At 37.0% G+C, this 15,477-nt stretch overlaps 1 protein-coding gene across 2 annotated transcripts in view; it reads right to left on the reverse strand.

Moving 5' to 3' along the window:
- igf1ra (insulin-like growth factor 1a receptor) overlaps window positions 1-15,477 on the reverse strand; it is a 118,043-nt gene that overhangs the window by 21,175 nt on the left and 81,391 nt on the right. For both annotated transcript variants that reach the window (XM_016465364.1, XM_016465363.1), the window contains exons 3-6: window positions 10,938-11,247; window positions 7,509-7,645; window positions 6,321-6,465; window positions 3,938-4,146 (exon numbers count right to left, since the gene is read on the reverse strand). In XM_016465364.1, coding sequence (XP_016320850.1) covers window positions 3,938-4,146; window positions 6,321-6,465; window positions 7,509-7,645; window positions 10,938-11,247 — 801 coding nt within the window. The remainder of the gene's footprint in view (window positions 1-3,937; window positions 4,147-6,320; window positions 6,466-7,508; window positions 7,646-10,937; window positions 11,248-15,477) is intronic.

A 15,477-nucleotide genomic window follows, 5' to 3' on the forward strand; every position in this document is an offset into this window, starting at 1 on the left:
TTCACGCAGCATACAGCGGTGTTGTGCATTTTGACCAGTTGATGGGAAAAGTATTCTTAAAATGCATTCAAAATTCTGAATAACTTGTAATATATAATTATTCACGGTATTTAGAAGAGCCCACGATAACAATATCGTGCATATTCATTACCGTGATATATCGCATTACCGAAAACCGGCACAAGTCTACATATAAATACATTTTACTGTTTAAATTTTTATAATGCATTACCTTCTTATCGATCCACCAGTTCACATTTACAGCTCTGTGAGTTTCCAGGGAAAAAACTTTTCGATTTTCACATTGGTCTGAACAAAAACAACCCCAATACTGTGTTCCTGCAATACCGGAGGCTGCAGTTTCAGGACCACATTTCTACTAGGCCCCTTAAATTATTAATATACTAAATGTAAAATTTGTACCACAATTGTTTTACCGTTTACTGCACTTTGTTAAGTGGGTCAGACATCAGACGTGAAGTGCTGTGCTGCCACTAATGAACAAGTCTCGCAAAGACACAAATCTTTCTTTCTAAGAAAACAGAATTTAAAACCTAAAAACTATATATATATATATATATATATATATATATATATAGAGAGAGAGAGAGAGAGAGAAATCCTATACAGGTACATCTCAAAAAATTAGAATATCATGAAAAAGGTCAATATTTTTTGTCACTCATTTCAGAAAGTGAAACCCATATATTATATAGATTCATTACACAGAGTGAAATATTTAAAGCCTTTATTTCTTGAAATTTTGATGATTATGGCTTACAGATAATGAAAACCGTATATATATATATATATATATATATATATATATATAAACCAGACCAACCAGAATGTTTAGGGTTAGGAGTTCGTTAGAACAATAATTAAGTGTATACAATTAAACAACTACATAATTCCTTAAAAAGAATAATAATGCAAAAAAATAAAAAATAAAATAATTAAAAAAAACTAGCCTATAGGGTCCTAGAAATGCGGTCCTGAAACTGCAGCCTCCGGAATACCCTACTCCAATAAAACAGGCTTATTGAAAATGCACATTCATTTTCTGCCAGCAGGAGGCGCTTTCGGAACAGCAAAAATATCATTGTTTCCCCGGTAACGGCAGTAAACAAAGCAGCAACACCAGACTCTGAAACACCAGCGCTCGTGTTTATTCAATGCCAGAAATTTTTTTGTAACCTTGGCCAGATCTGTGCCTTGCCACAATTCTGTCTCTGAGCTCTTCATGCAGTTCCTTTGACCTCATGATTCTCATTTGCTCTGACATGCACTGTGAGCTGTAAGGTCTTATATAGACAGGTGTGTGGCTTTCCTAATCAAGTCCAATCAGTATAATCAAACACAGCTGGACTCAAATGAAGGTGTAGAACCATCTCAAGGATGATCAGAAGAAATGGACAGCACCTGAGTTAAATATATGAGTGTCACAGCAAAGGGTCTGAATACTTAGGACCATGTGATATTTCCGTTTTTCTTTTTTTAATAAATCTGCAAAAATGTCAACGATTCTGTGTTTTTCTGTCAATATGGGGTGCTGTGTGTACATTAATGAGGAAAAAAAATTAACTTAAATGATTTTAGCAAATGGCTGCAATATAACAAAGAGTGAAAAATTTAAGGGGGTCTGAATACTTTCCGTACCCACTGTATATATGTATATATTATGTATATATCTCAATATGTATGCATCTAAACATATGTAGAACAGAATATTTGAAGGAGAAGAGATATAGAGTAAAGTAAAATTAAGTAATAAAAATAATGCATAACATACAATAACATACATACAATTTTGTTCCCCATATCTATAGATCATATTCTATAGTGATATAATAATAGTAGTAACAGAGCATATAATAATAAAACTGTCGATATACATGTCGATAATGTACCTACATATACACATGCATACATAAACATATGCGCATAGTACACACAAATATATAAACATATTAATTTCACTCATTCCCCTTCTCTCTTTTATAGGTTTATGAAGTTGTGATTGGAAGAGTGCATGGTTCCGGTTCCATGTGTCTGGTTTATATTAAAATAAAACCACAAAGGATTCCAAATGTTGATAAGTGTAAATATATTCTTCTTGTGGGTGAATGTCATTTTTCCTAATGTGATGTATTCTCTAAGAGAGTTAATCCAGTGATTGATATGTATACACTTTTTTGATTTACAGTTTAAAATAACTATTTTCTTTGCGATAGATAGAGAAACGAGGATTGGGTTTTTCTACTTAATTGGGATATTATCTACTTCAATGGTGTTACCTAATAAAGAAAGTGATGGAGGGATTCTACAGCCCATAATAATGGAAAGTTTATTGTTCACTGATATCCAAAATGAATAAACAGTTTGACAGATCCATGTGGCATGCAAGTAGTTGTCGGTGCTACCCAGTGTGCATTATGACTATGAGTAAATATCTGTGTTGCTTAAACCCATTTGAAACTTTTTCCCTTTAGGTGATGTGAGTAATGTGAATTATCTTGTACTGTATTAGTTGTAAATGTGTATTGCTAGAAATAGGAAAGGTATTATTACAAATTTCTTGACCTACTTCCAGAGGTCGGGGTTGGGGGAGAAAGCCAATTGTCCATTGGTAGTGCTATTGTTGTATCTGTATTTGATTTACATTTATGAAGCTTAGATATTAGTGTAGTGGGTTATTAGTTATATTAATCTTGGATTTAACTATGGATTTTATTTGTTGATACTGGAGAAATTGTTCTCCCCAAAGGCTGTATTTCTGAACTAGTATGTTAAATGATATAAATTGGTTATTTTGGAATAAATGATGGAGATGAGTTATTCCTTTATGTTGCCATGATGGAAAGTGTATAGACTTATTATACAGTTGAAAGTTGGGGTTGTGCCAGATTAGGGTGTATCTACATGGTGTTAGTGGTGAATTATTATATTGTGCACTTTCCAACAAACTGTCAGAGTTGATGTGATTGTAACATTCGATTGTAACATTCGATGTAACATGGTAAGAAGGCAAGATCTGCGACTGAAGTGTTTTTACATTTTGATTTTGGTTTTACATTTGAAGATTTTGATTTTGGGAGCGAAGTGTTACGAGCTGTAGAATCCCAGGAATCTCAGAAATTTCCCAATCTGAAATTTTTGAAAAAATATTAATGATTTTGAAGGTTTCTTGTAGTGAGGTAAAAGGATCCTGTAAGCATAACAACAAATCATCTGCATAAAGACAACTTTTATGTTGTGTGTTGATATCTTGTTTTCCTTGGATTGTAACGTTTTGTCATATTGCTGTCGCAAGTAAAACTACCTTTTTAACTAGAGCTTTGTTAATCATTTTTAAATCTCTATTCAACAAGAGAGGGCGGTAACTAGTGGGGTGAACTGGGTCTTTGTTTGGTTTTAGTAAAAGTGTCATTACGGCCATATTCATATGCATCGGAATTGTGGATGTAGTTTTTATTTCTGTGACTGTGACTTCTATGAAATAACGGACTTGGAATTTGCCAGAAGTGTTTATAGAATTATGTTTGGAGTCCATCAAGTCCGGGTGATTTATTATTTGGCATTTAATCTAATGCTTTATGGAGTTCATCTCAAGAGTAAGCTGAGCATCTAGTGCGTTTACCTTTTCTTTTGATATTGTTGGTAGTTTTACTTATTTAAAAAAATATCTATTTCTGGTTCACCTGGATTATGACATAAAAGTAATTTGTTCATGAATCAGGCTTCATTCTTGGGTGCAGTCAACAAGGAAAACAGAACAGAAATCCAATGTTGTCTTGATATTATGTCTGTGGTACTCATCACATTGAATTCAAACTCAAAATGTAAAAATATAAATTCATTTCAAATAAAATAAATTTTGCTGTGGCACTGCAGACTGCAGTGGCAGAGCATCACGGTAAACACTTCATCTACTCACAACTTGCTCGTTCTCCATTGCTACGAGCATCGTCCTCTTCCATCTTTTCCTTAACACCAGTCTTCTCCCACATTTTCTGGATCTCAGACATGCAAAGCTTGGGATTGAAACGGAAGAACAATTTTCCAGCTCCAATGGTCAGATTGTGCTGATTCCAGTCCCACAGATACTGCAAGTGCTGGTTGTCCACTGCAGAGAATGCATACAACCTGTAGTAGGAAAACACATACACAAACAACAAAGTATTAAACACTAAATTTCTTGTGTTTAATGTAAGAAAAATTTAACCAAAGAAAGCAATGAGAACGATCAGATCTGGTTAAACACATGACGAATTCGATATGTGTGAAAACAACTGAAGTGTGTGCACAGATTGTGTTTCATTAAAGCACGCATGGAGATCAGGGTTCAGAAGAGGGTTAGGATGACTTCTACAGCTGCACCAGACCGAGTCGCACTGAACACCTAAGGAACGTGAAGAATGTCTGAGCTGCTTAACAAGCATTCCACGAGATGAAACTCAACCCTAGTGAGATCACAACAGAAGAGTTCCCACAGCCTCCCTCTGACATCCTCCATAAAACACTGACATCATGTGAGGAAAAATGAGTCAGATAGCAGAAAAAAAATGTGTTTGTGTTAAATCACTTCCTGTATACTTCTGTGCGTATGCGTATACAGTGGGGAAAATATTTATTTGGTCCCCTGCTGATTTTGTACGTTTGCCCACTTACAAAGAAATGAAGGGTCTGTAATTTTTATAGTAGGTTTATTTTAACGGATAGAGACAGAATATCGACCAAAAAAATCCAGAAAAACGCATTATATAAAGGTTAGAAATTGATTTGCATTTCAGTGAGTGAAATAAGTATTTGATCCCCTATAACCAGCAAGAATTCTGGCTCCCACAGATTGGTTATGTGCCCATGTGGAACACCGATTAGTGCTGTCACTTTAAGAAGTTACTCCTAATGTCAGCTTGTTAGGTGTATAAGACACCTGTCCACACAATCTGTATCTTCCATTCCAACCTCTCCCACCACCATGGGCAAGACCAAAGAGCTGTCAAAGGATGTCAGAGACAAGATTGTAGATCTGCATAAGGCTGGAATGGGCTACAAGACCATCAGCAACACCAAGTACTAAGTCATGTTTTGCTTGGGGATCAAATACTTATTTCAATCACTAAAAAGCAAATCAATTTCTAACCTTTATATAATGTGTTTTTCTGGATTTTTTGGTTGGTATTCTGTCTCTATTAGATAAAATAAACCTACCGTAAAAATGACAGACCCTTCATTTCTTTGTAAGTGGACAAACTTACAAAATCAGCAGGGGATCAAATAAATATTTTCCCCACTGTATTAGCTGAATCTCTCAACCTCAGCTTTATGACCCTGAGCTGTACATTCCATTATAGCTGACATTTTATTACTTTCACGATTCCTATAGACACCTTTGAAGAAATGTGTTACAATCAGAGGACTGTGAAGGACACAGAGACATACAAGAAATATTCATGTTCTTCTTTTTGGATCAGACATGAGACTATGTTGCAACGTGACTACTGTGCTGGTGCAGAAGCTGAGTTTTAGAACATGATAGCTGCTAATCATCTTTGACCAACAACAAACCACCTACCAGCTGGTCTAACTCGCTTCAGGTAGTCAAGCTGGTTTTTGAAACATTTGGACAGATTTTGAAAGACAAAGTTTTAACAATATACACTAATGTTTAAAATTAATACTCAGCAAAGACATTAAATTGACAAAAGTGGCAGTAAAAGTATTTATAATGTTCTATTTCTTTTCTATTCATCAAATCCTGCAAAAAACGTATTATGGTTTTCACAAAAATATTAAGCAGCAAAACTGTTTTTAACATTGATGATAATAAGACACCAAATCATAATATTAGAATGATTTCTGAAGGATAATATGACACTGAAGACTGGAGTAATGGCTGCTGAAAATTCATCTTTACCATCACAGGAATAAATTACATTTTAAAATATAATGAAATAGAAAACAGTTATTTTAAATTGTAATAATATTTAACAATATTACTTTTTTATGTATTTGTGATTAAATAAATGGAGCTTTTTTATGGGAAGTAGTCATATATTTTTTTCTTCATATGATGAAGATACTGATCAAACAACCAGCTTAAAGCTGAAATTATCTCCACATCAATGGAGACAGACTGTTATGCCATTCAAGATGACATAAATGATCCTGACACAGTCCTAAGCAGGCCAACGAATAACTGGTGTTCAATGAGACATATAGCATGCATACAACACCTGTTTTGCAGGCTAGTTCTGTTCTGTACACAATCAATCATTGAAACGTCACAACAATCGTTATGTGCATTAAAGTCTTACTGCTCCGTGAGCTCTTCTCCATGAATGTATCGCAGGCTCTTGAGGAAGGACAGAGAGCCCAGAGTGTGTGAGTGTTTGATCTTTACATATCCAGTCACTGTCTGGATCAGGCCCATGAAACTCTCCAGCTCTGATGCAATGTTAGCTGGGGAAACAGAGAGAGAGAGAGGGACAGTGTGAGAGGAGAGACAGACAGACAGACAGAGAGAAAGAAAGAGTTATGACACTGGAGCAACACAAACCAAATCCCACAGGACACACAGTGTCTGCACTATAACTCATCACTTCATCAGTGTGAGTGATACATGGGCAGCGGCAACTGTCCCATATCAAACCACTAAGAGCTTTAGCGGCTCATACTAAAAAAATACATGAGCCCCAGGAAAATACATCAGTTAATCAACACAATAATAAGGGTCCCCCAATGTCTGACCAAAAATTTTCAGGACCCAAAGTGATTTTAATTTATCTATCACATGCCAGTCATTGGAAAAATAGATTTAAACAAGTATATGTTTATTGCACATTTTTAAAATAATTAATTGGATTTTATATTGTCATTGTATTAAACCAAAACTTAAAACTAAAACAATTTTTTTTCTGTAAAATATTTATCTAGCATTTTTTTCTTAGTTTTTTTTACCCACTTTTCATTTCAACTTTATCTTTAAATGTTCATACTAAGTACTTTCAAAAACTTAAGAAATACTAATATTTTAAGTTAACATGTAAACTTTGATAAGTTAAACAATAAAAATAGTTTTTACAAAATCTTTTTCTTTTCTCTCAATTTTAGTTTTTCAAAACTCAAAGAGTATTTACCAATTACAAAATGTAACGTGGTCCTGGAAATGTTTAGTGAAAACAAAATTAAGTTTTATAATTAAAAAATATATATCTAGCAAATTTAATATTTTAGAACAGAAGAAATCCTATTAAAGATCTGACTAAACATTTTAATATTTTACTAATTTTCCTTACATTCCCAGGTTGTAAATCACAATTTTAATATTCTCTGACAGGTTTTCCATGACCATGGGAACTCTGAATAATATATTTGTATAAAAATAGGGAGAGGTACAAATATTGATGCAATGGCTCAAGCTTGGATCTGTCATTTGTTTAGAAATAAGAAAGTCCTTATCACTGGCGGTTGTGGGAGAGGAGGGTGAGAGCGAGGGTACTTACTGCCCCGCCGGATGTTGATGTGCAGGTTGCCTTTGATGACCGTGCAGCCCTGCAGGGACTGAGCAGCATCCACCGAGTCAATTGTTTTAGATTCGCAGACCTTATCGCACAGTCCGTCACATGCACTACAAAACATACTGCAGGTGGGAGAGAGGGGGAGAAGAAGGGAGAGTGAGTGTCAAGGACAGATCACAGCCACACACACAGATTCCAAACAGGCAAAGCCAGTGAACCGTGACAGGATTAGTGTCTCACCAAAACATGAAGTATATTTAAGGTCTGTTTTTGACAAACACAAGGTCACTGCTTTATGAGGTCTTTGTGCTTAACAGAGTCCTCGCTTAAACCCTGGGTTCTACGTGAAAGGGGGATCATTAAATCAGCAGTGAGGCAAAACCAGGTCTGGTCAATTTACAAAACAGGCTCAACATCTAAAAAGTTACATGGAAAAGTAAATAAAGTGATTTTTCTTTTAATATTTAACTTGAAAAGTGCAGGTGTCCAAGGAAAGTCCCAGGTATGGTTATTACAATCTCCTTTACCTAGTTTAAATATATTTCTCTTGACTTTTTTCCCCTCAAGAAACCAGTATGGTTATATGTGCCACCTGAAAGTAAACAGTCCTGGATTTTGAGATCATAAATCTCAATCTAGGCCTTCAAATCAGCACATACATCCTAATGGCAGCATAAATAACAGCTTTAGAACAATTAAGATGTTCATATGGTGTATAAGAGGGTTGTAGAGCCACCATAACCTACAGAGAACAGGCAGGGCTGTTGTTTAGGACCAATTCTGTGGTAACATTTTCCATTTTAGCTTTATGGATTTATAAATGAAAGTTCAAGATGAACATGTTCATCTAATCTCGCAAATCACGTTGCTAATGTGATGATAATGTGTGGTTAGATGGTCATTATCGCAAAATAAACCCCGACGGCAGTTACACAAACTAATTTTACCACAGAATGCTGTGATCAACCAGTCAGAATGAAGTATTCCGAATGGCCATGTTTTGTTATTTTGAATCGTTCAAATGACTCTCTAAATAAGTTGGAGTTTTACTGAATTAACTATCTGACTCACTTACTGAACCACAAGCCACTTCTGACTCGAAATGAACCAACTGGTTCTTTATTTTATGACGTATTTAAAAATAAAAATTTGCAAAACTTTTTGGTAATACATTTATTTTCACAATAACATCTGTATTACAAAATGAAAAAAAGTTTTATTTAGTATATAAGTATATATTATTTTTAGGGCTGGGTAAAAAATATCGATATCTCGATTTTAATCGATTCTCATTTTTACGAAACGATATCGATTCTTAAATCCCAAGAATTGATTAGTCTAGCCTGTTTTCAGTTACTGGACGGAACATTGAAGAGCACTCCCCATCTAATATATCGCAATAAGCATTGTGCTTTGGTACTTTTAATATGAAACAAAGTCTGTCCATTGTATTGCAGTATTTAAACAATAAATGTTTAAGACGCGGCAGCGCGAGGCGCATGTGAACTGATCATCTCCTCCACATTAATAACAGTTTCAGCACAAAATAAACATGACTAAACATCCGAAGGTAAGCTAAAAGAAAGAGTACAACTTTACAATCCGTATCCTGTCTCATGTAATCGCTCAATCAGTGTTTCAGCCGCGAAAAAACGTCAATATAACGGCTTGTAAACAATGTCACGTAACGTCACATTTACCTAAGAAAAAAATATTCGGTGACCATAAACTCATTAGTCAGATAGAAAAGTAAACTGTAGAGAGGGGCATTCTGCTAAATATATGCACCATATAACATATTCATTATAAGTTTTACTGTTCTTCAACGTTTAATTTGTTTAAATAAATCTGTCAAGTTTTTATGACAGCCACCATTTAAATGTTTATATTTCAGAAAAAATGATTCAGAACAAATATTATTATGTAATTGTAACTTTATTATTATAAAAACTTCCTTAAGTGTAATTTAAGCAGTTGTATAGCCTAAAAATCTTAAAATTGTAATTTTAACATTTAAAATTTTAACCTTCAGTATTATAGTAATGTAGTACCAACTGACTCTCATGTTTATTTTACAGCATTAGTTGAGATTTTTTTTCCTTGAGAAAATTTGGCATGTACTGTACCTGATATATATCCCAAATAATCGAATAAATTAAATATTCGATTCGATTTAAATATAAATTAAATCGAATCGGTAATTGAATCAAATCGCAAGCTTGTGAATGAGAATTGAATTGAATCGTGAAATTTGTGTCAAAACCCAGCCCTAATTATTTTGTATGCGTAAACGATACCTTATTTTAGTGTTATATTTTTTATAATTTATTATAAATATTTAGTAATATTTTGAATTGCCTTTTTTATTTTTAAATTTCATTTTTTTTATTTTTACAATTACATCAGTAATTTTATTATGTGCTTTTGTCACTTTCATTAGTTTTTTTATATTTCTATTTAGTATTAATTTAAGCTAAATATTTAAGTTTTACTTTTAGTAATTTTAATACTTAAACTTATTTTATTTCAGTTAAATGCCAAATTCAAAATAAGCATTTCTAATTTTCGTTTATGGTTAAGTTTAAATCTTTCATCTAAAGCCTCGTACACACCGGGACGATTATCGCGTGCGCTTATCGCCGACGTTTTTCGACGCGTCTTTTGTGTTCATACCCAAGCGATTTTCGCAGGCGATGAGCCGAGTGAACATGCAAATTCACTCCCCGACATTAGATGGCACTTAATGAAAAACAGAAATACCCCGGTACACATCGAATCCTATTTGATCTGCAATTCCTCTCCATAACTCCCTCTTATCGAGATTTTTGTAGTCGCTTTCGCGTTTGTCATAAAGCCCTTTGTGTGATGTGCCGAGTGAACGTGCAAATTCACTCCCTGACATTAGATGGTGCTTAATGAAAAACAGAAATACCCCGGTACACATCGAATCCTATTTGATCTGCAATTCCTCTCCATAACTCCCTCTTATCGAGATTTTTGTAGTCGCTTTCGCGTTTGTCATAAAGCCCTTTGTGTTCAGACACCAATGAGACCAGCAGCTCTACATTCATCTTCCCTCGATGCATCTTCTTGGTCTACTTACTTCCTCTTTGTCGTTAGGTATCAATGTGTGCTCGGCAAGACCGTTTTGTGCTTGAGCGCCACCAAGTCGTGTTTTACTGTAACTTCAGCAGCTCACGTACGTGAACAAAAGGGCCAATCTCATTGGTTGGCCAGTTTTAAATTATTAATCATTTAAATATAATTTCAAGCTTTATTTCAGTTAAGGAAAACTATTTTTAATAGTGTTAGTTTGAGTTTTAGTTAGCAATAACGATACTGCAAAAGCATAAATAAACACTCTTGACACTGGTGTTTAATGAGGCACTCCTACATCCAGCTCAGGAGGCATACCTCTGAGTGTCATTTCGGGTGAATCCGGGAGGGCAGTCCGGCATACACTCTCCATTGTGGATGACAAAGTCGACCTCACTGGGTAGGTGAACACGGGCACACATGTCCATGGTGATGCAACGCCAACCTTCAAACTTGTACGTGCCCGGCGGGCAGGCCTCAACGCAGCGGTCCTCGTGAAAGTAATGCTGGCAGGCGGCACATGCCTTATCGTTGTCTGGTTCAGTGCAGCTGCCCAGACACTGGGGGTGACAGCACTTGGGGTGAGCCTTATTCGTGCACGCCCTTTTCTCACACTTCTTTGGACACACTGGAAAAGAAAAACATAAATATAGAAAAAAATGTCAGTTGCTGCTTCAAAAGAAGAGTGAGTTTTAACATACAAGGCAACATTGTAAATCAGCATGTTTTTTTCCTGAGGCTTAAAGGCACAATATGTAATTTTTCGCCGCTAGAGGGCGCGTATTCAAAACAAACAAAGAAACAAAGGCGTAGTTTGATGACGCCGTGACTGAGTGTGGAATCATGGGAGTTGTCGTCTTCATCCCCACAGCCGAAGCAATCCGACGGGACTCGGGCAGAAATCATGTTCATGGATGAGCTAATGATTTGTTAACGTAGTAGAATGAAGCAGGGTGAGGCTGAAAGCCGTCGAAGCGAAATGAGGCCGCTGAACGAGCGCGACACATGGCTGGAAAGCAGCGGAGCTTTTATTATGCCACAGTCGACCGCGTCCGCTCCTTCCGGTCGTGCGTATGTAGGGGAAAAAAGCAGCGCTGTTTTATCATACTAGATACATTTGAAAGTTCTGTTATAATGCTACTCTGTGCGGTCGTCACCTGTCTAATAAAATGCATAACATATTAAAGCATCTTTGGTGTTTCCATGTTTTCTACAAAACAAAACCGGAAATCGAGGGGTTATGACATCATTGGCAGCAGACACAATGACACTACGGACACGGTCCGTGTCACTAGTTAAAAGTGCTTATTTCTCTGGATTTAAACATTCTTCGAAACATTTGGGATAATGTAAGTACACAAGTCAGCAAAATATTTAACACTGTTCTAGTGGTTTTTGGATATTTTAATAAAAAATCTTACATATTGTGCCTTTAAAACAGTTGCATTTGAATACTATTATAAGACTGGTTTATTTATTAAGCAATCGACTAAGTATGAGGAATCAGAGACCATTCATGCTCCTGTGTGTCCCTGTGTGTGTTCTGGGGTAAGATGGTAGCTAGTTTTAGGATCAGTTGACTGTAAAATAAAAATGTCTGAGGACGGCTATGAAGAGGGGCACAGAGGAGGAAGAAACCCTGTGTGAAGTCAGGATGCAGGTGTTTGTGCAGGGCCTGGAGCTGCTGTGTGCCAGCCTTGTTAGTAAATTGCAGCTCTGGACTCACTACAGCTAAATATTATTACTGTTAGAGACTGTTGAGGGAATTTAGAGTGTAGGGAAGAGGTGGAGAGGAAGAGTAGAGCGAGAAACAAAGCCAAAAAGTCTAGCTAGCAGATGGACCGCAGTTTGGACTATTAGCTTGGGAAGCATCTAGTCAGGCCGGGCCCAACGAGAAGCCACGGTCCATCTGTGGTGGGCTTTAACTGAGCTGGAATGTGTCATGATGAGAAACACCAGCTAACAGTTACACAACAGTCCTCAGATTTGATTGGCTGTGCAGTGTGCCAAGAGTGCTGATATACAGTCCAACAGGATTTTTCACTGTTTGTATCTCTCTTCTTGTCTGTGTTTGTACATTTCAGACAGACTGTCAGTCTGTGCAATGGTGCAATTTTTAAGTGACTTTTTCTGTATGATAACATTGTCACATCAGTAGGTGGCAACAAGTGTCTTTTTAGCGAATCATCAAATTATTCACTCAACTGATTCATTCAGGACCTAAAAAAGTGTCTGTCTTAATGAGTGAGTCTTTGAATCATTCCCTGAACTGAAACACACTGATTCATTCAGGAACAAAACAAGTGTCAAGTCAAGTCTGCTTTATTGTCAATTCTTCCACATGTACAGCACATACATACAGAGAATTGAAATTGCGTTACTCTCAGACCCTTGGTGCATACAGATAACACTAACAGTAGAACATAAATACAGATAGATACCGCGTCATTGATGTAAACACAAAGCCCTCCGCCGCGGGTCTTACCTCCCTCGATGCGAGCTCTGTCCGCTCGATAGCATGTCAGCTGATCGAGATGAATAGCGCAGTCCGGAACGCTGTCGTTGAGCCATGTTTCCGTGAACAGAAAAGCACAACAGTCTCTTACAGTCGTCTGAGTTGAGCGTAGTAGTCCAGTTTATTGTCCAAAGAGCGTACATTAGCCAGTACGATGGTGGGGATAGCTGGCTTGTGTGGGTTAGCCGCTAGCCTAGCCCGGATCAGCAACGAGCAGTATGGCTGTATATTCCCTCGGTAGATAGAACGGCCGGCACTTAATAATCATAAACTCCACCAGGGTTGAGCAGTGTTTGCAGACCACAACAGCATCGCGGCACCACGCATCATTGATGTAAACACAAAGCCCGCCGCCGTGGGTCTTACCTCCCTCGACGAGAACTCTGTCCGCTCGATAGCATGTCAGCTGATCGAGATGAATAGCGCAGTCCGGAACGCTGTCGTTGAGCCATGTTTCCGTGAACAGAAAAGCACAACAGTCTCTTACAGTCGTCTGAGTTGAGCGTAGTAGTCCAGTTTATTGTCCAAAGAGCGTACGTTAGCCAGTACGATGGTGGGGATAGCTGGCTTGTGTGGGTTAGCCGTTAGCCTAGCCCGGATACCTCCACGCTTACCCCTCTTCTGCTTCCTCTCACGCCGCTTGTGGCGCCTCCGCTGTGGGCGAGATGCAGTAGTGGGGGTCGGTGATGGTGTGGGCCTCCGGAGCAGACCGAGATCCCGCAGCTCTTCGGCGTGCGCAGAGTTTAACTCTAAAAATGTGGTTCTGCCGACATCGAGCAGAAACCCACGACTGTATGAGCGCTTAGAGACAGGTAGACGCGATGAAGACGTACGAAAACACTGCGACTCACAAGACAAAAAACACAAAAACACCGTTCTGACAGGAGAGAGAGAAGCCGCAGCGTGTGCACGCGCCGCCATCTGTGGCTGTCTTAATGAGTGAATCATTGAATCATTCACAGAACCGAAACAAACAAGTTGTATCTTTATAAGCGTCATCAAATCATTCATTGAACTGAATAATTCAAACACACTGATTCATTCAGGAACAAAACAAGTGACTGTCTTAATGACTGAGTCATCAAATCATTAACTGAACTGATTCATTCAAACACACTTCAATCTGGAATGAAACAAATCAGTTAAACAAGTCTTCATGAGTGAGTTAGTGAATCACTCACTCAGACAATTCTTTTAAAACACTGATTCATTTAGGAATGAAACCCCACTTCTGTGTGATGCTTGGAGATGCAATGGTTGATTCTTTGACTTTGTTTTGAACTATTTTGGTGGAGCAAAATTAGACAAAGGATCTGCCAATATTGTGTCTAAAATGTAAATGTACTTGTTACTAACAGCATAATAATTCTTTCCACTGTACTAACATATGAAACAAACAGCAATGCATAATGCCTGGGAAAGAGTGCAGATTGATTGATATTCAGAGGTATAGCACATGGCATAAACAATTTTTTTTTACTGAAATCCTTGTAATTGTTTTGTCTACATGTAGTCTTAACATGTTCATTGTCCTTTCAAACAATGCCTTTGAACTGTAGTTTCATACAAACAAACGGGTCTGTTTGGAGGCTCTCTGTACTCAGCTCTTGACAAACAAATCAGTTCCATTGCGGAAAGGTTACTGACATCATGATGTAACCCCAAATGTTCCATTATATGCCTATTTCCATGAGAGACCAGCTTCTGTTAAAAGCGTGAGAAAGTCACTTTTATGCAGTGCAAAAAAACATGAAAAAATATGAGCGTGTTTCAAATTAAGCTTTCAATAACAAGCCATATTGAACACACTTGTTTGATATGTAGAGTCAAGGGATCCTAGTACACTGTTGACATATGTGGGATCAATAAGCATTCCAATAGAATCACTTCCATTGAGCGAGCAATGGGAGACAAGCCCTGTCAGTAACATGAGACGCATGAGAAAAGCACAAGAGGAGAGCTGATAGTTTGACTCAGATCAACAGCCAAGTTACAATTGCTAAGGTGTTCCGGATGGCTGCTTACTAGCTGAAATCAAGAGAGCGTAAAGTCTTTATTATATTCAAGTAGAAATTTTTTGCCCATTATATTGTTCTGCCAGGTAAAAAAATCATTCAAATTTGTCTGGTTGTTTTGAAAAGTAACAACACTTTTGTTAGGTACCTGTAAAAAAGGTGATATTTTAATATATGTTAAGATATTTTGTGTCTTATAATACAGACAACACTCATCGTAGTGCTGGGCGGTATACCGGTTCATACCGAATACCGGTTTTTATTTTTGTTATGATATGAATTTTGAAAATACCGCAATACCGGTATATGTCACTTAAACAACGTTCGG

This window comes from Sinocyclocheilus anshuiensis, unplaced genomic scaffold (genome assembly GCF_001515605.1).
Source record: "Sinocyclocheilus anshuiensis isolate Anshui unplaced genomic scaffold, SAMN03320099.WGS_v1.1 scaffold997, whole genome shotgun sequence".
In the NCBI taxonomy this organism is placed as follows: domain Eukaryota; kingdom Metazoa; phylum Chordata; class Actinopteri; order Cypriniformes; family Cyprinidae; genus Sinocyclocheilus; species Sinocyclocheilus anshuiensis.